Source organism: Thermobia domestica, chromosome 4, assembly GCF_964235325.1.
Source record: "Thermobia domestica chromosome 4, izTheDome1.hap1.1, whole genome shotgun sequence".
Taxonomy (NCBI): Eukaryota; Metazoa; Arthropoda; class Insecta; order Zygentoma; family Lepismatidae; genus Thermobia; species Thermobia domestica.
In genome coordinates, this window is record NC_137457.1 from 39,310,095 (window position 1) to 39,336,956 (window position 26,862).

A 26,862-nucleotide genomic window follows, 5' to 3' on the forward strand; every position below is an offset into this window, starting at 1 on the left:
ATAATGCTACTTTAAATCGATTCTTTGCTTTCCATTTTCTCTTACCCTTCATTGTAGCCGCTATATCAATAGTACATCTTCTATTCCTTCATCAAACAGGATCTAACAACCCCCTTGGCCTTAATAGAAATCAAGACAAAATTCCCTTTCACCCTTACTTTTCAACTAAGGACACTATTGGCTTTCTAACTATAATAACAGCTTTAATATTACTCACCCTCTGAAATCCCTATATACTCGGAGATCCTGAAAACTTCACCCCCGCCAACCCTCTAGTTACACCAGTACATATTCAACCAGAATGATACTTCTTATTTGCTTACGCTATTCTTCGCTCCATTCCTAATAAACTTGGAGGAGTTATTGCTTTAGTAATATCAATCCTCATTTTAATAATTATACCATTCTTCCATACTAGAAAAATACGAGGCTTACAATTCTATCCCATTAATCAAATCATATTCTGAATTTTAGTTAGCACAGTAATCCTTTTAACTTGAATTGGAGCCCGACCAGTAGAAGATCCTTATATCTTAACAGGCCAAATTCTCACAGTTATTTATTTCGCTTATTTCCTGTTTGTGCCTTACCTCTCCTCTTTATGAGATTTCTTACTAAATAAGACTTAGTTCTTTGGCTGAGGATAAGCATATGTTTTGAAAACATACAACAGAGCAAAGCTCTAAGAACTTATTCTCAATTTAATACACTTAAATTAAAAGAGAAATAAAAAGAAGCTTTATCCCCCCTAAAAATAAAAGATAATTAAGAGATAGAGGCAAAAAACACTTTCAAGCAAGATATATTAATTTATCATACCGAAATCGAGGTAATGTTCCTCGTACTCAAATAAACCCAAAAGAAATAAATACTACCTTACAAAAAAACAAAATAGAAAAAATATCATGCCCCAGAAACAAGATACTAAATAAAGTTCTTATAAATAAAATACTAGCATATTCGGCCATAAAAATAAGAGCAAATCCTCCCGCTCTATATTCAATATTAAACCCAGAAACAAGTTCTGACTCACCTTCCGCGAAATCAAAAGGAGTACGGTTAGTTTCAGCTAAGCAAGAAGCAAATCAAACCAATGCCAAAGGAAACGTAATTCATAAAAATCACAACTCTTCTTGATAATAACCAAAACTCAACAGTCTGTATCTTTCAGCCAAAAATACAAAAGATAACAAAATTAATGCCAAGCTAACTTCATAAGAAATAGTTTGCGCTACTGCTCGAAGACCTCCCAACAAAGAGTATGAAGAATTAGAAGACCAACCAGCAATTATTACAGTATACACACCCATACTTGTACAACACAAAAAAAATAACAAACCTAAAGAAAAAGTCAACATAACACTTAAATAAGGAATTCTTAATCATACTAACAAAGACAAAAATAAACTAAAAACAGGGGCTAGATAATAAGGATAGTAGTTAGATATAGTAGGAAATACTTGCTCCTTAGTAAATAACTTAATTGCATCTGCAAAAGGTTGAGGTAAACCACAAATACCTACCTTATTAGGACCTCGCCGAATCTGAATATAGCCTAAAACCTTTCGTTCCAATAAAGTCAAAAATGCAACCCCAATTAAAACACAAATAATTAAAATCAGGTAAGAAATCACACCTATAATATAATCATAATACATTATTACCTGGACTCAATTCATCCATTCTTAGATCCTAAATCTAATGCACTTATCTGCCAAAGTAATGGCTATTATTTTTATTCTCTAACAATAAATATTATTAGTACTTGGTCCTTTCGTACTAAAGTACTACTTCCTAACTAAAGGATAGAAACCGATCTGGCTCACGACGATCTGAACTCAGATCATGTAAGATTTTAAAGGTCGAACAGACCTATGTACTAAGCTTCTGCACCTAGACAAAATCTTAATCCAACATCGAGGTCGCAATCTCTCTTAACTAATGATTATGCTACCTTCGCACGGTCAAAATACCGCGGCCGTTTAAAACCTCACTGGGCAGGTCAGACCTTTTATTTTAACAAAAGGACATGTTTTTGATAAACAGGCGGAGGAAATTTTTGCCGAATTCCTTTAATTATTCTCACCAATATACTAATAACACCATTATAAATTGTCCTAATTAATTTAAAACAATAGTACAATAATAAATTAAATGCAATAAAATATAATAAATAACTCAAATAAGTTATAACAAAATTACAAATGATGGCTACTTCTAAGCCCACATCTTTCACCTAATATAAAACCACATTATAAATAAACAAAAGTAAAGAGCAAATCCCCCTTACTGTTACTCACAGCAAAACTATAATGTACCAACCTCACAACAAGCCTAACTGTGGCTGAATTAAATTCAATTCTTGTACAACCAGATATAATAGAAACCGAAAGGCATCTCACCACTAAAATAAAATTCATAAATAATATGCCACCTACAATATCATAATACTTTAGCTCTTTCCATTTCGGGAAATAATTATATAATAATATTATTCAGTGTCCCCTGATACAAAAGGTACAACATCTCATGTTTTCTTCCTTCAAAAAAAAATTTCATCTATTTAAACATTCCCTTACGGTACTAATTAACTATAATACTAACAAATTAACTCTATACCCTATACAATAACATCAATTAAAGTTGATTCACTTAATCTTAATAAAAATATACATATATAATAAGTGTCTCCTTCAATCAAAATAATCTGAATTGCACAGAAACCTCCTCGATGTAAACGAATTGCTCAACTAACAAGCTCTATTTTGCTATTAATTCAATCTAGGTGCACCTTCCGGTACACCCACTATGTTACGACTTATCTCACCTAAACAAATGAGAGCGACGGGCGATGTGTACATATTTTAGAGCCATACTCATAATAGCAACATAACTAACATTACATTCAAATCCACCTTCATTTAAATAATTTCATAATAAAGTCCGTATAAACATTCTATTGTAATCCATCTCCTCTTACTGATAAGCTGCACCTTGACCTGAAGTCTTCCTCAATAAAGGTAATGAAGGTCCTTGACTTCTCCCTAATACCTTCAACTACGGCGGTATACAAACTGCCGACAACAGTAAGTAAAATATATCGTGGATTGTCGATTACGGGACAGATTCCTCTGAACAGCTTAAAATACCGTCAAATCCTTTGAGTTTCAAGAACATAACTACTATTACCCAGGTATCACATTTTACATTAAAAATAATAGGGTATCTAATCCTAGTTTAAAAAATAATTTCATAGCTTCAAACATAGAACTCATTATTTTAAATAATAATTTCACCTAAAAATAAACAAAACAAGTTCTTCAATCTAAATTTTTAACTATAGTTTAACCATCACCAATTCTTCCCTTCAACCCCCTCGTCTCACCGCGGCGGCTGGCACGAATTTCGCCGGGTCTCTCAAACCTTAACTGCTTCAAACATTAATTAATAAACAAAACCAAGTACTGCGACTAATAATACCTCATTATTTTACTTTAAGATCAATAATGCTTACTTCTTACCCAAAAGGTTACATGTACAACTAGTTAAACAAGAGAAGAAAAGCCAGGATAATACTTTACTGTTAATTCATAACGCTAAAATAAGTAATTATTAATTATACATTTAACCTAATTAATAAAAATTAGTATTAAATAAACCCTATTTTCCCCCTTGTCTAGGATACAATTTTGTTTTTTTCCCCCCTCAAACAAAATTGTATCCTATACAAGTATATTTATTTTCTCCTCACACATATGCTGTAAAAACTAGCATATACTGGATACGTTAAGCTTATTAATATACCTTTAGCCGGTATCTCAGGCTAATTAAGAGGATTTAATAGATTTTCAAGTTTTAATTATTATTAATATATAATCTTTCTAAATTTAATTATCATAACACAATATTAATCTATTTAAATTCTCATATACCATTATAAATAATTATTAAATAATAAGATGCCTGATTAAAGGATTATCGTGATAGGATAAATCAAGTATTTCAACATACTCTTATTACACCTAAAAGAATTAAACTTTCACCTTTGACATCAAAAATCAACGTGCACCCTACACTAAGGTGTAGAAAGATAAGCTAAGATAAGCTAGTGGGCTCATACCCCGCATATGAAGATTACTCTTCTTTTTCTAATGCTCACTAATCCTAAAACTCTTTTATTTTCTAGAACACTTGTGTTAGGAACCCTTATTTCCCTAACCTCCTCATCATGGTTTGGTACTTGAATTGGTCTTGAAATTAATCTCCTATCATTTATCCCCCTGATTTCAAAGACTAATAATCAACGTCACACCGAATTTGCTTTAAAATACTTTTTAGTACAAGCCATTGCAAGATCTTTACTTTTAATAGCAATCATTTTACTCTACATGGGCTTGCAAAATACATACTATTTAATCACTATTTCCTTACTTTTTAAAATAGGTGCAGCCCCTCTCCACTTCTGAATACCTGAAGTAATAGAAGCTATACTTTGAATAGACTGCATTATTTTAATAACATGACAAAAACTGGCTCCCCTTGGTCTACTTTCTTACAGCTTAAAACCTACAAATTTAATCTACCTAACCTTAACCTTGTCCTTACTAGTAGGCTCAATTGGAGGCTTAAATCAAACATCACTACGTAAAATCATAGCATTCTCATCTATTAATCACACTGGCTGAATACTTATAGCCCTACTATTAAGTGATATAGCATGATCCCTCTACTTCCTATTTTATGCCTTACTCTCAGCAATAGCAGTCACTCTCTTCGCAATAAATAAAATATTTCATATTAACCAAACCTTTTCTAATAAAATCGTTGTAACAACAAAACTAGCCATTTTTACTAGTCTTTTATCTTTAGGTGGCCTCCCACCATTCTTAGGATTCTTACCCAAGTGAATCATCATTATAAAAACTGCTGAACAAATATCATTTATTATCCTCACCCTAATAGTAATAACAGCACTAATTACCCTTTTCTATTATATACGAATCGCCTATGCTGCTTTCATTATTAATCACCATAACCAAACATGAACATCTTTAGTGAAAAAAAATCAAGAAACATCAATTAGATCAATATTCATTATTACTTCATTAAGAGGCATAATCATTTTACCTCTAACTGTCAACATGTTTTAAACAAGACTTTAAGTTAAAAAAACTAATGGCCTTCAAAGCTATAAATAAAAGGCGATCTTTTAGGTCTTAGTATATTAACTACTACTCCGGAATTGCAGTCCGATATCATAAATATTGACTATAAAACCTAATAGGAGGTTTATTTAACCATAAATAAATTTACAATCTATCGCCTAGTGCTTCGGCCATCCTATTTAATTTCACTTGCAACGATGATTATTTTCTACAAACCATAAAGATATTGGTACAATATACTTAATTTTTGGGGCTTGAGCAGGAATAGTAGGAACATCACTAAGTCTTCTTATTCGAGCAGAACTTGGTCGGCCAGGTAGTCTAATTGGCGATGATCAAATTTATAATGTAATTGTTACTGCTCATGCTTTTATTATAATTTTCTTAATAGTTATGCCAATTATAATTGGGGGCTTCGGCAACTGATTAGTACCCTTAATACTAGGAGCGCCTGATATAGCATTCCCCCGTCTAAACAACATAAGATTCTGATTACTACCGCCCTCACTAACCCTACTATTAACAGGAAGAATTGTAGAGAGTGGTGCGGGAACAGGATGAACTGTATATCCCCCTCTTTCTAGAGCTACTGCTCACGCCGGAGCCTCTGTCGATCTTTCTATTTTCTCTCTCCATCTAGCCGGTGTATCCTCAATTCTTGGCGCAGTAAATTTTATTACAACTGTAATTAACATGCGAACTCCTGGAATAACCTTAGAACGAATACCATTATTTGTTTGATCTGTAGTAATTACTGCCGTATTGCTTCTTTTATCCCTTCCCGTGCTAGCAGGGGCTATTACAATGCTCTTAACTGATCGAAATCTTAATACCTCCTTCTTTGATCCTTCAGGAGGAGGAGATCCAATTTTATATCAACACCTATTCTGGTTCTTCGGTCATCCTGAAGTTTACATTTTAATTCTTCCAGGATTCGGTATAATTTCACATATTGTAACCCAAGAAAGTGGTAAAAAGGAAACTTTCGGTGTTTTAGGAATAATTTATGCAATACTAGCAATTGGATTCTTAGGATTTATTGTATGGGCTCACCATATGTTCACTGTTGGTATAGACGTTGACACTCGCGCTTACTTTACTGCAGCCACAATAATCATTGCTGTTCCTACAGGAATTAAGGTATTTAGATGAATCGCCACACTTCATGGAGCACAAATAACTTATTCACCTTCAATCTTATGAACCTTAGGCTTCATTTTCCTTTTTACCGTAGGTGGCCTCACAGGAGTCGTACTTGCAAACTCATCTTTAGATATTGTTCTCCACGACACTTACTATGTAGTAGCACATTTTCACTATGTACTATCCATAGGTGCCGTATTCGCTATCATAGCGGGACTTATTCATTGATTTCCTTTATTTAGAGGAACAACAATAAACCCCACATGACTAAAAATTCAATTCTTAGTAATATTTATAGGAGTAAATATCACATTCTTCCCTCAACATTTTTTAGGACTAAGAGGAATACCACGTCGATATTCAGATTACCCAGACGCTTATACTACATGAAATATAGTATCAAGCATTGGCTCATTCCTCTCTTTCATCGCTGTCTTAGTACTTGTAATTATTATATGAGAAGCCTTCGCAAGAGCCCGACCAGTAATCTTTTCGGATCAACAAACAACATCTCTAGAGTGATTTCAAAACCTGCCCCCTGCAGAACATAGTTATGCAGAACTTCCTTTACTAACAAACTTCTAAGGTGGCAGATAAGTGCATTGGGCCTAAGCCCCAAATATAAGAATAATTGTCTTCCTTAGAAATGGCCATTTGAAATCAGCTAGGTCTTCAAGATGCAGCATCCCCTGTAATAGAACAAATAACATTTTTTCATGATCACACAATACTCATTGTGACCATAATTACAGTTCTTGTAGGCTACCTACTAGCCTCCCTTCTACCAAACACATATATTAACCGCAATTTGTTAGAAGGACAAACTCTAGAAACTATTTGAACAATCTTGCCTGCCATTACGCTAATCTTCATTGCTCTCCCATCCTTATGACTCTTATATCTACTAGATGAAATTCATCAACCAGCAATCACTCTTAAAACAATTGGGCATCAATGATACTGAAGTTATGAATACTCTGACTTCTCCTTAACAGAATTTGATTCTTACATAATCCCTATTAATGAAATAAATCCCAATTCATTTCGTCTATTAGATGTAGACAATCGTATTGTATTACCTATTAACATTGATATTCGTATCCTAATTACCGCCGCCGATGTTCTTCACTCATGGGCCATACCCGCCTTTGGTATTAAGGCAGATGCTACTCCAGGACGCTTAAATCAAGTAGCAGCCAACATTACACGTACAGGTCTATTCTTTGGTCAATGTTCAGAAATCTGTGGTGCAAATCACAGTTTCATGCCAATTGTTGTTGAAGCCTGCCCTCACTCAGTATTCATTAAATGAATATCAAAAATAATACAAGAACTTTCATTGGATGGCTGAAAGTAAGCAATGGTCTCTTAAACCAAAAGATAGTAAAATAACAATTACTTCCAATGGAAAAATTAGTTAAATTATAACGTAAGCATGTCAAGCTTAAATTACTACTCAATAGTATTTTTCTATTCCACAAATATCACCCCTAAAATGACTTATCTTATTTATTATATTTTCCTTATGTTACCTTCTATTTGCATCTATTATATATTTTAATTCAAATACCCCTGATCCTTCCTTAAGTGACACTAATATTAAAAAGACAACTATAAATTGAAAGTGATAACAAACCTTTTTTCAACCTTTGATCCCTCTACTTCAATCATAAATATATCATTTAACTGACTTAGAACAGTAATTGGTCTTCTAATTATTCCAATCCCATTCTGATTCTTACCAGGACGACCAAACATTCTATGAAATAAAATTACCTTAACTCTCCATAAGGAATTCAAAACTATTCTTGGCCCTACTAGTTATCAAGGAAGAACCTTCCTATTTATTTCTTTATTCTCCTTCATCTTGTTTAACAATTTTATAGGTCTATTTCCCTATGTATTTACTAGCTCTAGTCACCTAACCTTCACATTAACTCTCGCCCTCCCTCTTTGAATAAGCTTCATAATCTATGGCTGAATCAATCACACCCAACACATATTTGCCCATCTTGTTCCTTCTGGGACCCCGGCCCCTCTCATACCATTCATAGTATGTATTGAAATAATTAGCAACATCATTCGACCTGGAACTTTAGCTGTTCGATTAATAGCAAACATAATCGCAGGGCATCTCCTCTTAACCTTACTAGGTAATACAGGCCCTTCTTTATCTCTCTCCATACTCTCTCTACTAATAATTGGACAAATTGCCCTCCTAATATTAGAATCTGCCGTTGCAGTAATTCAATCATATGTATTTGCAGTTCTAGTTACACTATACTCAAGAGAAGTTACTTATGTCAGCACCACAAAATCATCCTTATCACCTTGTTGATCAAAGCCCTTGGCCGCTTACTGGGGCCTTAGGCGCCTTAATTACAACTACAGGACTTACTAAATGATTCCATCAATATGACCCCTCTCTATTTTTCCTAGGCATACTAATCACACTACTAACTATAATTCAATGATGACGAGATGTAACTCGAGAAGGAACATATCAAGGATTGCACACTATGCAAGTTACATTAGGCCTTCGGTGAGGCATAATCTTATTTATTATTTCTGAAGTATTCTTTTTCGTCTCATTCTTCTGAGCCTTCTTCCATAGTAGATTAGCACCAACAGTAGAAATTGGATCTTTCTGACCTCCAGCAGGCATTGTGCCATTTAACCCAATACACATTCCCCTTCTTAATACTGCAATTCTACTGGCCTCAGGAGTTACCGTAACATGAGCTCATCACAGATTAATAGAGGGCAACCACACCCAAGCCACACAAGGCCTACTACTTACAATCCTCCTAGGCCTATATTTTACTGCTCTACAAGCATATGAATATTATGAAGCACCATTCACCATCGCAGATGCTGTTTATGGCTCAACATTTTTCATAGCAACAGGCTTCCATGGTCTCCACGTTATTATTGGTTCCACATTCCTAGCCACTTGCTTATTACGCCACCTTTTATCACATTTCTCTCCTACTCACCACTTTGGATTTGAAGCCGCTGCTTGATATTGACACTTTGTGGATGTAGTATGATTATTCCTTTACATCTCTATTTATTGATGAGGAGGTTAAGCCTATTTAATATATATAGTATATTTGACTTCCAATCAAAAAGATCATTAAATGAAATAGGCAATTAATACAGTCTTAACAACCGGCTTACTAACTATTATCATTTGCTTAATCGTTATAACCATTTCAACTCTTCTTTCTAAGAAAGTTATTAATGATCGAGAAAAAAACTCCCCCTTTGAGTGTGGATTTGATCCCAAATCTTCAGCCCGAATCCCTTTCTCCCTACGATTCTTCCTCATTGCCGTAATTTTTCTTATCTTCGACGTAGAAATCGCCCTTCTATTACCAATAACAATTACTATTAACAACACCAATACACTATCCTGATCTCTAGTTAGACTAGTATTCCTAGTAATCCTCCTAATAGGTCTTTACCACGAATGAAATCAAGGATCCTTAACATGAGCTGACTAATGGGACGGGATAATAGTTAACTATAATATTTGGTTTGCATCCAAAAGGTGTTGCTATCAACTTATCTCATAAGTAGGAAGCAAACGATTGCACTCAGTTTCGACCTGAGCCTTTGGCCTCTTGGCCCCTACTTGTTAGTTGAAGCCAAAAAGAGGCATTTCACTGTTAATGATATCATTGGGTTTATTCTCTACCCCAACTAAGGAGATGTGAAATTAATCAAGAAGAAGCTGCTAACTTTTATCTTTAGCGGGTTAGACCGTTAACATCTCTTAATATAAATAACATAACCCCCTTAGTATAAATATTACATTACCTTTTCGAGGTAAAAAAGAGAGTACTCTCAGGGAGTATTATTTAGAGAATATAATTCTTCTTAGTATCTTCAATACTATGCTTTCAATATAAGCTACCTAAATATACAAATATAAAGAAACAAAGGAAAATTGTAAAAAATAAAAAAATTAATAAATACATTTTAAATAAATTGTCTTGTGATTGTTGAATTAACATTGAACCACCCTTAAAACTACTATATATGCCTTGAGCACCTAGACACTCTCTCCATCCTTGATCAATATTATTATAGTACACCCCCCTATGTATAAAGGGAATTTAATAATATAATTTGTTGATAGGTAAGGTAAAAATCATATGCTTCCTATCATTGTAGAGTTAAAATAAAACTTCATACACATTAAAGGCTGTCCAATAGAATAACTTGATAGTAAGATACCAACTCACAAACCTACAATACTCACAAGTAACGCACCTATTTTTAGGTATAAAGGTAAAACAACACAATTAACAGAAGGAAAAATTAATCAACTCAATGTTGCACCTCCTAAAATTGCTATCACTACTAATCCTAATATTCCCTTACACATAGTTCAACCTTCATTATCACTAATAGAATGAATATTAGTACCTCCAAAGCCCTTACCTGTAAAATAAAATCTTAAACGTACTGTATAACATACAGTTAGGCCGGTAGAAAAAAATAATAAGAAAAAGCTGACCACAAGATTAACACTCGGCTTCATAAACCAATATTAGACAAATTTCAGTTTTGATAACAAAGATGTGATCCAGATGAACGGATTTTTTTTGTTTTCTGCCTTAGTATGGAACACCTACCAAAAATCCAGAATAGCTAAGTACACGCAGACTAGAATTATCTTAATATAATCTCAATAATGGATGATAAAACGTATGTTATTCATTAAAATAATTTAAACATTTCCGACTGACCACTGACCTTAATCAATTCATATCCATCTAAACAATGCCCTGCAGTAATAACCCAATATGGACTTATTAAGGTTCCTCCACAAGCGGACAGTACGTCGTAATCTGGGCTCCATATTTCAAGCCTCACAAGGTACGGAAATTCACCTAAATATGAAAGAATTATAAAAAATATAACGCTTTGTAATTATTTATTATCCTTAATTATTATTTAATTAATTTACATGTATATGTAAAATTAAGAATGTGTTTCATTCAATGAATTACTTTTCTCATATAATAGTATTACATGGGTTGCCTGCAGGAGCCTGGCCGTAATCATAGTCTGGATCTGCAATAAACACCAAACTCTAATGTGAAACAATAAATAAGTACATAAAACAAAAGTATATTACATTGACTCCGGACATTGACTTAATATTGAATACATTTAGCTATAAAAATGTACGTATATTTCGAAATTTGGACCTCTATTCACATTAAATGAAAACATAACGTTGTATATTGTTTCCTTATATCATACTTTTAAATTAGTATTACCCATACATTTATTGGCAAAGAACTCAATAGTTTACTACAAAATAGTTTTGATTAACTTTATACAGAAGGAATGAAATGAACTATTCCGATTTAATGCATGGGTATTGAAACTTGATTTTTTCTAGAATAATTTCTAATAACGTCATTTTTTGTAATAAAATATATTTAACACTCTTTCGATCTCACAATAGTATGATACGTAAATGTTCTCTAAAGTTTGTTGTAACAGAAGCACATCTGATCTGCTTGTATCATAAACAACTATTTTTCCAGATTCCCGACACAACATACTATTCGACTTTAACAACACTAGCTTTGAATGTGAAAACCGATCACTCACTTATCCAAATGCAAAACCCATACTCTTAAAATTTAGAACAAATCACTTTGAATACTACAATCACGGTATTATGAGAACACAAATAGAAGAAATGATCCTTTAGAGGCAGAGTGTATGGACGCCAGTTGGATTGTATTTTTTCTGGAAAACTAATGATACTCAGTTTTCTTTCAGAGAAGATGCGAAGTGTGCAGTTCTGGGTTCCATGAATTTGCTGAAAAATATTCGAAGGTTTATTCCTTATTACACATGAGATAACACGTTGGGAGTAAAGTATGGTTATGTATAGCTAACTAGAACATATGGAAGTGTGAAATACTATAAAATTTAGATAATCGTTGTTCTATCAACACCTGTGTTAGTTTGAAGAGTCTTCTGCTCGTTCCTTCAAAGCTCTTTATGAAATCTTTTGAAAGGTTTGATTATCACTTACTGCAGTCCCTAGGTGGTGTAACTCATTACTGAAAGAAAGATTTAGATAACAGACAGAAAGAATGTAAAACTGAACATCATGAATGGTAAGCACGAGAATCACTGTGGCTGCCATTGTGTTAGGGCATGCTTGTCTATCTGACAGAATGCAGGAATAATTAACCTGTCAGTAATATTCAAGAAGTTCTTACAGATGATCTGTTAATTCAGCGACATTTATATTGATTTCTCATGTGCTGAAAATAACTGTAAAGCAACTGTGTTGCAGTGTGCTGAAAGTGTTGAAATTAGTTGGAAATCAAAGTTGATTTTGCCTGTCTGTAGAATTGAAAGTAAAATAAATAAAATATGCGTGCTTGTAATCTTAAATTCACTCTTAAAGTTGAAAAGCATCGGAGATAAATATCTAAGTCTTTGAAAAAACTGTGTATTGAAGTGAGGGACTTTGAATAAGAGTATTTGAATGCATGCGAATAACTCTATAGTATGCTAAGAAAACACATTACTTTTTTATTTTTTCTCGATTAAGCAAATGGATCCTGTCGGTATGAGCCTAACATTTGCAAGTAATATAAAAAAGCTCTAGATGAAATAAAGACGCATAACGTTGTGGGGGAATAATATCTTCTTAGCTATGAAGACGATGCTTAATTTTGTTAAAGTGTCGGAAAAATGTCATTGTATGATTGCGCTAACAAGGTAAGGGAGCGAGATTATATATCGAAGTGACGATGGTTTATACACCAATCGAAAGCACTAATTGCACCTATTAAGAACATGTAATTAATGTTTTCCGAATGCATATAATACATTGCGAGTTATATTAATATACACGGTGTCTAGAAAGTCCTTTGCCACCCCTAGAAATCGCAAACGGTACGACAGATGCCAGCACAGAAAAACTCGTGTTTGATCATTTTAAAAGTACAACGTATCAGTAGAAAAACTCTAAGATAGCTGGTTTTGACCTTTGGCCATTATGCCTGGCCTAGGAAGGTTCCCATGGGACCTACACCGGCCCTAAACCTGCCTAAATCAGTATGTTGCTATGTTAGATTAAAGAAGTATACTCTTGGACAGCTATCAGCTATAGAAGCATGATAAAAATGCCTCTTCGTCTTCGTGTTCTTGTCGTGTATCGGATAGTTAATTGAACCCCTGCGCTCTGCCTTCACCTGCAAAGCTAAGAACGGAAGCTTCTCAAAGCATTGGGTAGCTATTTTAGACGCCCCAGTCAATCCTCTGATATTCTGTGATCGAAGCTTCCCAATTGATTGGTCCTCGATTTTTGTCTTATATTGACGGGCTATTTTGCATAGAATTTTGAGCTATTTTGGCCCACACCCCAATTCTTTGATATTCAGTGATCAAAGCTTCCCAATTGATTGGTCTTCGTCTTTTTGTCTTGTATTGAATAGCTATTTTGGAACCCTTAATCCATCCCATAAATCCAACTTATGCAATAACTATCTACATCCATCCCACTATAATTTATATCCACTTAGAATCTAGGAGCGGTAAAAAACCGAAATTACGATGTATTTCAAAAAATAATCTTGTACTTTTAAGACCAGCTCCCATACCAATTAAGACACATAAACCGGAAGTGACCTTATAGAAATCGAAATCCAAGCTATGAAATCATAATGAACATCGATCCCACTATAACACATAGCCAATTAGAATCTAGGGACGGTAAAACAAATTCCGAAAATACGAGGTGATATAAAAAATAATTTTGCACTTTTAAGTCGAGCTCCCATACCAAATAAGATACAATAGCCGGAAGTCGCCTTACAGAAATCGAAATCCAAGTTATGCAATAATCATCTACATCCCCCCACTACAATCTATATCCACCTAGAATCTAGGTACGGTACTACAAAAGACCGAAAATACAAGGTGTATTAAAAATAATTTTGCACTTTTAGGTCTAGCTCTCATACCAATTAAGACACAAAAACCGGAAGTGACCTTATAAAAATCGAATTCCAAGTTACGCAATAATGATCAGCATCGATCCCACTATAATTTATATCCACCTAGAATCTAAGGAGGTTACTACAAAAGACCAAAGATACGAGGTGTTTTAAAAAATAATTTTGTACTTTTAGGTCCAGCTCCAATAAAATTTATAACACAAAAACCAGAAGTTACCTTATAGAAATCGAAATGCAACTTATGCAATAATGACCTACATCGATTGCACTAAAGTTTCCACCCACCTAGAATCTAGGGACGGTACAACAAAAAACCGAAATTACGAGGTGTTTTAAAAAATAATTTTGTAGTTTTAAGTCCAGCTCCCATACCAATTAAGACAAAAAACCGGAAATAACCTTATAGAAATCGAAATCCAACTGATGCAATAATGATCTATATCCATCCCACTGTAATGTATACCCACTTAGTGTCTAGAGACGGTACTACAAAAGACAAAAAATAAGAGGTGTTTTAAAGAAATAATTACTACATTTAAGTGCTCTCAGATACCAATTAAGGCACAAATCCGGAATTGACTTTATAGAAATCGAAATCCAAGTTATGCAGTAATGATCTATATCGATCCCACTATAACTTATATCTACCTACAATCTAGGCGCGGTACAACATAAAACCGAAAAAACGAGGTATTTTAAAAAATATATTTGTACTTTTAAGTCGAGCTCCCAAACCAATGAAGACACAAAAACCGGAAGTGACCTTACAGAAATCGAAATCCAAGTTATGCAATCATAATCTACATCGACCCCACTAAAACTTATACCCACTTAGAACCTAGGGACGGTACCATAAAAGATCAAAAATACGAGGTGTATAAAAAAATAATTTTGTAGTGTCAGGTCCAGCTCCCATACCAATTAAGACACAAAAACCGGAAGTGACCTTATAGAAATCGAAATCTAACTTATGCAATAATTGTCTACATAATTCCTCTATAATTTATACGCACTTAGAATCTAGGGACCGTACAACAAAAGACCGAAAATACTGTGTGTTTTAAAATATAATTTACTACGTTTAAGTCCAGCTCCCATACCAATTAAGACACAAAAATCAGAAGTGGCCTTATAGAAATTCAAATCCAAGTTATATAATAATGACCCACATCGATGCCACTGTAATTTATACCCACCTAGAATCTACGGAGGTACTACAAAAGACCGAAAAAACGAGGTGTTTTAAAAAATAATTTTGCACTTTTAAGTGGAGCTCCCATACCAATTAAGACAAAAAACCGAAAGTGACCTTATAGAAATCGAAATCCAAGTTTTGCAATCATAATCTACATCGATCCCACTATAATTTATACCCACTTAGAATCTAGGGACGGTACAACAAAAGAACGAAAATAGGAGGTGTTTAAGAAAATAATTTTGCACTTTTAGGTCTAGCTCCGATACCAATTAAAACACAAAACCGGAACTGACTTTATAGAAATCGAAATCCACGTTGTGCAGTAATGATCTACATTGATCGCACTATAATTTATACCGCCTTATAATCTAGGGACGGTACAACAAAAGAACAAAAATACGAGGTATATTAAAAATAATTTTGCACTTTTAGGTCCAGCTCCAATACCAATGAAGACACAAACCCGGAAGTGGCCTTATAGAAGCCGAAATCCAAGTTATACAATAATGATCTTCCTCGATCCCACTATAATTTAAACCCACTTAATGTCTAGGTACGGTATTACAAGAGACCGAAAATACGAGGTGTTTTAAAAAATAATTTTGTACTTTTAGGTTCAGCACCCATATCATTTAAAACCCAATAAAAGGAAGTGAGCTTATAAAAATGGAAATCTAATGTATAAAGTAATAATCTATGGATTCCTATATAATTGACACCCACTTAGAATCTAGGGACGCTAACACGAAAGACCAGATATATACGGCGTTCTTAAAAATAATTTTATAACCTAAAGTACAGCTCAGTTATCATTTAAGACCTAAAAACCGGAAGTTACCTTATATAAATCGAAATCCTAATTATGCAGTAGCAATTTAGATTGATCCAACTACAATTGACACCCACTTACAATCTAGGGACGCTGCCACAAGAGATCAAAATATACGAGGCGTTCATAATAATAATATTATACCTTAAGTTTCATCTCTCTCATCAGCTAGGACCTATAAACCGGAAGTGACCTTATAACAATCGAAATCCTAATTATACAGTAATAATCTAAATTGATCCGGCTAAAATTGGCACCCACTTAGAATCTAGGGAGGGGATATAAAGGACGAAAATTACAAAATATTCTTAAGAATAATTTCATACGTTAAGGTTCAACACCCTTATCATGTTAGACCTATAAACGGAAAGTGAGCTTATAATAATCGAAATAAAGGTTATAAAGTTATAATCTTAATAGACACCACTATAATTGACACCCACTTAGAATCTAGGAGCGCTACCACGATGCAAGTTCAAAAATGCAAGGCGATGTTAAAAATAATATTAAATTTCAAGGTTCAGCTTCTTTAAGATTTAATACGTATAAAACGGAAGTGATTTTATACAAATCGAAATCCAAATTATAGTCATATTCTGTGTAGTTCCTGCTTAATTGACGCCCACTTACAATGTAGGAAAGTCAATTCAAAATTACAAAAATGCTAGGAACTTTTATAATAATTTTATACATTCAGTTTCAACTCTTCTGTTATTTAAAAGCTAACTTTACATAATGTAACATAAATTATACAATATTATTCTTCATAAGACCTACGCTATTTTATAAAATGTTTGCATATCTTCATTTATAATATTAGTAGAATGTTAACCTAACTACGAGCGCAATTTGGGCCCTTTTTTCCAACCAGATTATTTAGACATAGAAATGAATGAAGCTGTACTATGCGCAAAGTATTCCCATAACTACAATATTAAAGTGAGATTGCATAGGCTTTTATGACATTTAAAATCATAAAAACTTATATCTAAAACTTATAACTTATAGTGCTGTCTTTGGTTGAAAAAGTAGTTTTTGTTTGAACGAAATCGGTCCACAGATGGCTGAATGATGATAAGTTAAAGTTAAGTATGTTGATTCGCTGTTACATACATATATGCACCAGACGCAGATATATATATATTCAGCTTACAAACCAGTTTCAGTTGAGAGAAGCAATAACATATATATACATGAGATTATAGCCTCTCTCTTTTCTTCTCCTCACACCAACAGAATTTCTAGCTGCAGTAGAAACCAGATGGAGCTGTTACGACGTAATCCCACGGGATGGGACTACGCAATAACTATGACGTAATCCCACGGGATGAGACTACGTAATTGATACACGTCGTATATCCTTCCACTCCCAGCAAGAAAGAGAGGGAATGACTTACATATAGCTCAACATGATTTCCTCAACATCATTTCCTCTAATAAAAGAAAGAAATTCACAAATCACAAATTGTACATGCTGTTCTCACTAGATCTCTTTTACCATGCAGTGTCTCCAACTCAATATTTTTTTCGGAATGTTCCAGGATTTTAATTTTTCAAGATATCGCTTTAAAACATATAGGGATGAATTCACCCCATTACTAATACATATGAAAATTGTTAAAAATGAGTTGGCAACACTGGAAACTCACCCCCAAATAACGTTAAAATTAAATAGCTCAGTCCCTAATTAACCGATTTCAAAAATTCAAACGGCAAATGAATACTAATAGCATAACCAATTTTATAAAATGCATACACGATATGTTCCCCTCTTTCAATATCTACAAAATTTCATTAAATCGAATAAATAAACAATACTACCATAATCACAATAAAATTCTAAGACTTTTTTAAACAATAACATTTTCCCGAAAACTCAGAAATAAACCCGTAAAAATTCCCGAAATTTCGAATTTGCTATAACTTCATAAAATATTAATCGATTTTCAAAATTCAAACGGCAATCAATAGAGAAATAAATTTAATATCTATCGAATGTCTTATAAATTGCAAAACTATAAGGAGATAATTACAAAAAACTCAAATAAATCCCTTATGTATACATGTATCTTTAAAATTTAAATGACATTATGTTCTGTATATTCAAAGGTCTTAGTTTTTTATAGTCTTGATACTATAAAAACATATACACTTAAGACATACTTAAAATTACAAGTTCGGATATTGATAATGAACCACAAAAACACTTATACACTTAAAACATACTTAAAATTACAAGTTCGGATATTGATAATGAAACCATAAAAACACTTATACACTTAAAACATACTTAAAATTACAAGTTTTATTTTTGTTATTTTTTGGATTCATTTCTAAAGTAAATCTAATGTATTTTATAACCATTATCTAAATCTTTCAAACCCTCATACTTAACAAACAGCTTATACTGTTTCAAATCTTTCAATACTTGCTCAGTTTCATCATTATATCTTTGTGGTAATAACGTTTTATATTTCTCATCTAAATGTACTAAAACTCTTTGACCATAACGCTGTGTTTGAATCAATTTCCATAATGTTATCTCGAACGCTTTACCTTTTTCTACCTCATCTATGCGAAGGAATCTCAATGATTTAACGTTATTTTTTATAAAAATAATTAGCCATAGTGTATTTATTATAAGGAAAATGTTCGTTTTATTCGAAATTCATAAAAACCGATTCTCATTTACATAGAGAAAATTTACATAGAATTTACATACAAAACTCAACAGTTGGATAATTATCTTTTAGACCAGTGTATTTGATTTTTATTCCATCTTTAACGATCTCATCAATCATTTTATCTGTTAAGTGTTTTGTAAATCTAGGTGGAGGAAAGACAAACTCCTCACACTCAATTAAAATGCTCTTTTCAAACTTAGTTTTAATCTTTTCCATTTTCACAATCTTATATTCTGTGTTTAATTCTAATTTTCTTAATCCAATAACTTGTTTTTGTTCAAGACTTCAAAGTTTATTTAAAAGCTCAATATGACTCGACATCGTATTTATTATATAGAAATCAATGAACACTCTTCAATTTTTATCTTCACCAAAAATATTTAATCATTTTTCATCAATTTCGTTTATGGAAAAACTTCCATAAAACAATACAAACATACATTTAAGTATCTAAAACTCTTCTACTACTTTCTCATTCTTGGGATCATATGTAAAGTTATTTTGTCCAATTAAAATGGCATAGCATATATTATTAGCAGCCACAGCTTCTGCAAAGTCTACTACAATCATTATGTTTGTTCTCCCATTTACCGATGCATTCTTCCTCTTTAAAATTAATCACATACATTGGTCTGTTATCTATAAACTCTTTAGGATCATAGTACATTTCGGTATTGCCACATGTTATTCTCTTAAATGCACTATAATCTTCATACATCTTAAAATAATCCATGTTAGTAATATCTAAGTTTCTTGATTCTTTTGGAAATACCTCATTCCTTCCATTCTTAAGATAGCTATTCTTTACATTACAATGATCAAACTTACTTGCATCTGCCGTTTGTTTGCCACTTCTATCAGTTTGGAACATTGCAACTACGAAATCAGGCATATCAAAGTGTCTAGAATTAAATTGAGTAGTAACATCAAACTCCAAGAAAGAACCTACAACAGTCTTCTGAACACATTGATAAATATGAAATGAAAACATGATTTTAGGTTCTTAAACAATATTCAACTTTAACTTGTTTTTATAATTAGATTCGTATTCAACAATAGGTATTCTTATCTCCATACTTTTTATTGTTATTTTGCCATCATGAGGAGCTGCTGCACCTGCTCCTGATCCAGTCCATTTGTACAAGACATCGTTATTGTTGTTAGCTTTTGTAAATGTTATTCTCAATCCACCTTTCCACATAACCTCTTTATAATCACTTAAAAAGCCTGGAATTAATCTTAATTGTACAAAACACTAAAGTCCTTTCTTAGACCAAGTTTATCATCTGTTTCAAATCCTGCTTGTTTTTATATTCAACTTCTGTTTTGGAAATCTTTAATGTTCCGATAGCTGTAGATGTTATTCCAGGTAGTTCAATCTTATCTATAACAACTCCATACTTTCTAACCTCAATTTGAGAAAAGAAGAATGGTAAGAAGTTATCTACAACTTTTATAGTATCATTTGCACCAAATGTTCTTCCAACTGATGCACCAACAACTTCAAAAGTCATATGAAAATCTGCTTTGGTGGATGTATGAAGCCTTCGTCCACATCGAAATCAAACTCAATATCTTTGTTAGCTTCATTCAAATTATTAAATGTTATTGTGTTAGCTTTAAAACTCTGTAACTCGTAACTCTCAACACTATCCATTTATTATAAAGAAAATCTTGAAACAACGCTTTTATGGAATGTATCCGTAAAAGAATCATACATAATAACATTTAAAAACTTATAATCACCATCCTAACTTAACCTTAGCATTCATAGCAGTACTAACCCCAAAAGCAGCTAATCGTTCACCAATTGACGCATCACTACTAAATGCTCTTTTCCACGTCTCTGTAGTATATATCGTGTTCTTTACAAGCCTCATCTAATGGGTTAATACCTTCATCACCTCTCTCTAACCTTTCTTGAAGCTTCGTAAAAGGCCCGCAAAATCTCAAGCCATGTATATGTAACTCTGGTATTCCCTTCATGTTTAAAATCTTATTCATTAGTCCTTTTCCAAAGTTCTCATCATTCCAGGTAATGTATTTAAGATCTTAATCAAATAACCTATACCTTTTGGATCATAAGGAATTAATTGCGAAAGCTTATTATTAATCATACTCACTATACCTACTTTCTCATTATAAAAGTTATTATTACCAGCCTTTTCTTCTCCACCTATAACTATTAACCGATCAAATAATTTTCTCACATCAACCATCCATATATATTCTTTAGGTATCTCTGTATATTGTTACTTCCTACACCAGTCCTTTTAGGAGTTGGAGGTAAAGATGGTTTAATACACTTATCCCAAATAGGCTTGATAATATTAATGAACTTAGAACCTCTATTCGATGGAACATTTTTTATCTCGATTATATTTTTGGAAGGCAGCATTTGATTCTATTATTATTTCCTTGTACTGTTCAAAATCGTCATCGCATAATCTTCAATGGTATTATTAATATTCATCGTTAACAATTCCCATAGACCTTCTGTTCCTTTATAAGTTTTACCTTTAATTATCAAATCATCACCATTCACTTTAACGTCAGAATTTCCTATCTTATTTATTATTTTTCCATCTTCTCCTACAGTTCTTATTCCAAATACACTATCATTTCTTTTACTATAATATTTCGTTGCAATCTTACCAAATGATTGTGCTGTTGTTAAAGGATCTACTCCTTCCACTTTGTCTTTAATTTGTTTTCTCATTTGTTTTATTTCTCCCGTTATAGGCGTATCACTACTACTTGGAGAACTATCATAAGTTATCTTTTTAGGTTTTTCTAGTAAACTAGGATCTATTGAAGCCGTCTTATGGACAACTGGAACAATCTCAATTATTAGATTTTTATTTTGTTCTGCTACTTCTTTGATCTCACTTCCCAAGTTTTGAATAGCATCAATTACAGGCTGCTCTTGTGTCTTAAATTTATCATATATACCTGCTCTTTCTTTCTTCCAAGATTTGAAGCCCTTTATCAAGAACTCGTTTAACTTGATATTCTTATTATTATCTTTCTCATCCATTTATTATATAGAAAACGAACAAACGTCAATAAACGTCAATAATCGTCAAACGTTTATAAAGTGTTTTATATTGATCCTATAATTACCATTGTTTACCTTCCTTGTCATATCAATTACTATAAAACCATAATCTTCTTGCCAACATTTTGAACATATCTCTTTAATTTTATCATAAGACATATCTCCTCCAACGAACTCATTACACACAAGTTTAAGATTAGTATCATGTTGTCTGAATATGCATAGGAAGTTAACGTTATCTCTAATAAGCTGTTTAGGTAATTTGAATATGCTTGTGCAAGATAGAAACAGTCTAAATGTCTATGTCTACCTCTTGTAAAGTAAGAGAAGGTAATGATTACTTTCTCTCTTGGAATATCTCTAGGTAAATCAAACTCATGCATTTATTATATAATAAATGGCTAAGGTATTTACGTTAGTGATACTTCTGTTTTAAAGAAGAAACTCCAATACGAATTAGACAACAGTAGCAACTATTTAAGGATAGGACTAGTTGGGTTTTACACAACATACTTAACTCCAAACATTAAGAAAGAAATAATAAACTAAAATTTTGTAGTAACCTTCAATCTAATCTTACAAAACAACTCATAGTTCAACCTGGTCAATATAGTTTAAAAGAATTAGAAGAATATATTAAATCAAATTTTCCAAACACTGGTGATGCTTTTAAAAATATTAAATTTACTGAGGACAGAGAGAAAAATAAAGGTAAAATATTTAGCGAGCATTGTGATATAACCTTTGACACCATTAACACTGTATTCGGTTTTAGTGAGAAGAAGTTAGAAACACAGAACATGTTGGAGATAAGATACCAAAGTTTCACCCATTCGATAGAATTAATGTTCACTGTAATATAGCAGATGGTATGTTTGTTAAAGAATACACACATAGAGAAACAGGAATTATAGCATCATTAAAAACAGATGCCGAGTTTAAACATAGTATTATTTATGAGCCTACTTATCCATTATTTTTCCCTATATCGAAAGAAAAGTTTGACAATTTTGAGATAAGGATAACAGATGAGAATGTTTCCTTAACTGAATTTGGTTGAGCTACAACAACTGTACTTTTACAAACTAAGATTTTCTCTTAAATAAATAGGAAGATGTGTTCTATTAAAGGTTGTATGTTTAGTGTTCCTTATAACGAACTAAATGATTTAAATATTGATCATGTATTAACAAAGAAACAACTTAGTGATAAATCTAAGAAAATTAAAGAAGGTAAAGCAATGGATTTAACTTTAACTACTGCACAAATGAAAAACGATTAAGAAAGAGCATATGGATTTTTTTATTTTTACAATTTCGGCCATTTTAGCAGCTTTAGGATCAGTTGGCTCATTAGCAGGTGGTGCAGCAGCGATTACTAAAACTGTACTGGATGCTAAGAAGAATAAACAAGACTTGAAGAACAAAAAAGACACAATATGGCTATAGAAGGAAAACATGGAACGGGTAAACCAAAGAAGTCAAAAAACTAAAACCATTGACAAACTTTGATATAGAGAGGTTGGTTAAAGAATTAAAGATAAGAGGATTTAGATGTGTATTTATGAGTGACGAACTTCCACAAAAACCCTATATAAATGAGTGTGGTGTAGTTGACCTCGATAAATCAGAAAACGTTGGTACTCATTGGATATGCTATTGGAAAAATAAACAAAAAGTACGTGTTCGATTCTTATGGTGGTGTACCTCCTAAACAACTAGTACAATATCTTGGCACCAAAAACTTATTTTACATTGATGAACGAATACAAGACTTTAATTCAGTTATATGTGGCCATCTTTGTGTTAAGGTTTTAAATCTTCTAAATCAAGGGTATTCTTTTAGTGATGTTATGTATATGATTAAAAATGATTAAATATGATTAAGTTTAAGTACTTTTATGGTTTATATCCATAAAAGTTTTGTTTTAAAATAAATATGGAAGCTATACTCAATAGATTTTTAGATTATTTTGAGAAGCGTGAGGATGTACTAGATGCACTAGTTAGATTTAATTTTAATTGGTATTTTCGGGATGTTACTAAGATGGACTTAAAGGTAAAAGCAACGCATGCACAGTTATTCAGTTATGGAAAATGTTAATACCTAAATTTTTGTACACGGAAGAAGAGTTGGTAAAGTTATATCCAATAATTACCTTAAAGGACATGTTATCAAATTATAGTTCTATGGCATTAAAATGTAGAAATTGTGGTAGTAAGTCATTAACAAAAGGTAAAAGTACATACATTTGTAGTGATTGTTCTGTAGCGAATGGTTTTGTTTACAGTACTAATGAAGGAATTAGAGCTGCTTGTGTGAGAAAATCATGGTATGACACTACAAAAAGATTTAAGTTACAGTTATCTCGTTTGCAAGCTTTACAGGATAGAATTATTCCTCATGATGTGTTAAAAGTGTTAAATAGTGAATTTAGAAATATACCAAAACATTTATTATCAACAAAAAAAGATGTTCTAGAAGTACTAAAGAAAAATAAATACACAAAATATTATGATGATGTCTATTTAATACACTATCACGTTACCGATCAAAAGCCATTAAACTTACGACATATGGAGGAAACACTTATAAATGAGTTCGAAAACTTATACGAAACCTTTAAAGTACTGTATCCGAAAAGAGTATTGTTTATTAACTTAAAATGTGTTTTGTACCATCTGTTGAAAAAGCACTATGTTCATGTTGATATTGATATTAAACACTCATCTAAACAAATAGAGATGTTAAAGAAATGTTTTGAAAAATTAGGATGGGCATTTTCTGCATAATAAATGAGTATGGATATATTCGGTAATGTTAAAGATAGAAAAGATAATGTTGATATTAGTGAAGAAAAATTAAAATTGTTGGAGAATTTAAATGATGTTGTTAGCGTATGTCAACTTATATCAATAGAAGCACAATTAGAGAATGATAGAAAACGATTTGAAGATGCATTAGAAACGTTACAATACACATACCTCAAGAAAGAAGTTTTTTCAAAGGGTTAGGATGGATACTACTAAATTGATTATGCAAAAAGAAACTATACCTCTATTATATCGATTGAGAATTAAGAATGTTAAGGAGCCAATCTTTAAAATATTCAATCTTTCTAATGGCTACAACTTTCTCTATAATGGAAAAATAATGCACATGGAATTAAGTTTGGACAAATACTTTCTAGAGATATATTTAGGTGATACTTTGATTCAAAATTTACATTTTAACTTTAACAAGAATGATATAATAACGATTAAACCAAATAAAAACTCAGCTATGGAAGAAGGACAATTATTGTTTGTTGTATTGTACATAGAAAGAGAGCTTTCCTAAGGACGTTTGCTATATAATAAATATGGATATTTTTGGTAACATTAAAAGTATAAAAGAAGAATCTAGAGAAATTTTTACATCTTGGGTCGATTTTAAGAACAAAAGATTGGTTAATGTATCTAATGTTATTGATAAACAAGATGTTGTAACATTAGAAAAGTTTGAATCAGTGAAAGAAGAGTTTAATTTACTTACAAGAAAAGAAATTGTTGAAGTTCCAGAAGATGATCTTGGGAAACCAGCCTTTTTTGTATATAATAGAGCTGCTGCCTTCAAATTTCTTTACAGATGTAGGTTAATGGATATAAAATCAAGTCTTAATAAACATCTTATAAACTTATTTTTAATGACGTTTTAGTTGAAAGTTTTCCATTACACTTGAATATAAATGATCAGACCATCTAAAGATTCTGATTTAAAAGAAGATAAGTTATTATTGATTATTATGTATATAGAAATAGAAGATGAAGATGGAAACGAATCAAGTGATGATTATGATAACGTTAAAAGTATAGTATTAGGTAGTGATAAATTTTAATTTTTTGTTGATTTTCTATACAATAAATAATGATGATCTATTGTGTTAAGTGTAAGAAATTCACAGATACGGCGAAAGATGCCATTAGAATTTAACAAACAAAGAACGGGAGATATCTAAAGAAAGGTATTTGTTCTGTATGCGGTGTTACCAGAACTCAATTCGTTAAAAAGCCCGATTGACTAGAAGAAGGCAAAGGCATTAGAGAAGACATTATAGAAGAAATTCACAAACCATCTAGAAAAACTGACAGATTAAGTGTAGATATAAAAGGTATCGACGATCTTTGGCAAGCTGATCCTGTTGAAATGGATAGTGGAGTATTAAAAGGTGTTTCCAAATTAAACAAAGGGTATAAGTATCTGCTAACGATTATAGATGTGTTCTCGAAATATGCGTTTGCTGTTCCTGTTAAAGATAAGAGTGGTAAAAATGTTACAGAAGCATTCGAATCCATATTAGGAATGAGAAAACCTAGTAACTTACAAACTGATCAAGGTAAAGGGTTTTACAATAAAGAATTTAAGAAGTTAATGGAGGAAAATAAGATTAATCATTACTCAACCTGTAGTGGTAAGAAAGCTTCTGTTGTTGAGAGATTTAATAGAACACTTAAACAGAACATGTGGAAGAAGTTTAAAACACAAGGAAATTATAAATGGTTAGAGATATTACGAACATTGGTTAGTGAGTATAATAATAAATTACATACAACAATTGGTTTAAAGCCTATAAAAATTAAGAAGAATGAGCTAACAATATTGGAGAAAGTCTATAAGAAAGAATATAAGCGTGTTAAACCCAAATACAAGTTAGCTGATCATGTTCGTATAAGTAAGTCGAAAGGGTTATTTGAGAAATGATATACACCTAATTGGTTAACAGAAGTATTTGTTATTAGT

General features: G+C 32.2%; 1 protein-coding gene and 1 pseudogene across 3 annotated transcripts in view; one reads left to right on the forward strand and one right to left on the reverse strand.

The window, feature by feature from the left end:
• Window positions 1–26,862, reverse strand: part of LOC145683298 (chymotrypsin-like elastase family member 3B) — a 368,302-nt gene that overhangs the window by 219,046 nt on the left and 122,394 nt on the right. For all 3 annotated transcript variants that reach the window (XM_081754658.1, XM_081754657.1, XM_081754659.1), the window contains exon 4: window positions 11,073–11,209. In XM_081754658.1, coding sequence (XP_081610784.1) covers window positions 11,073–11,209 — 137 coding nt within the window. The remainder of the gene's footprint in view (window positions 1–11,072; window positions 11,210–26,862) is intronic.
• Window positions 6,955–7,659, forward strand: LOC145683582 (cytochrome c oxidase subunit 2 pseudogene; annotated as a pseudogene).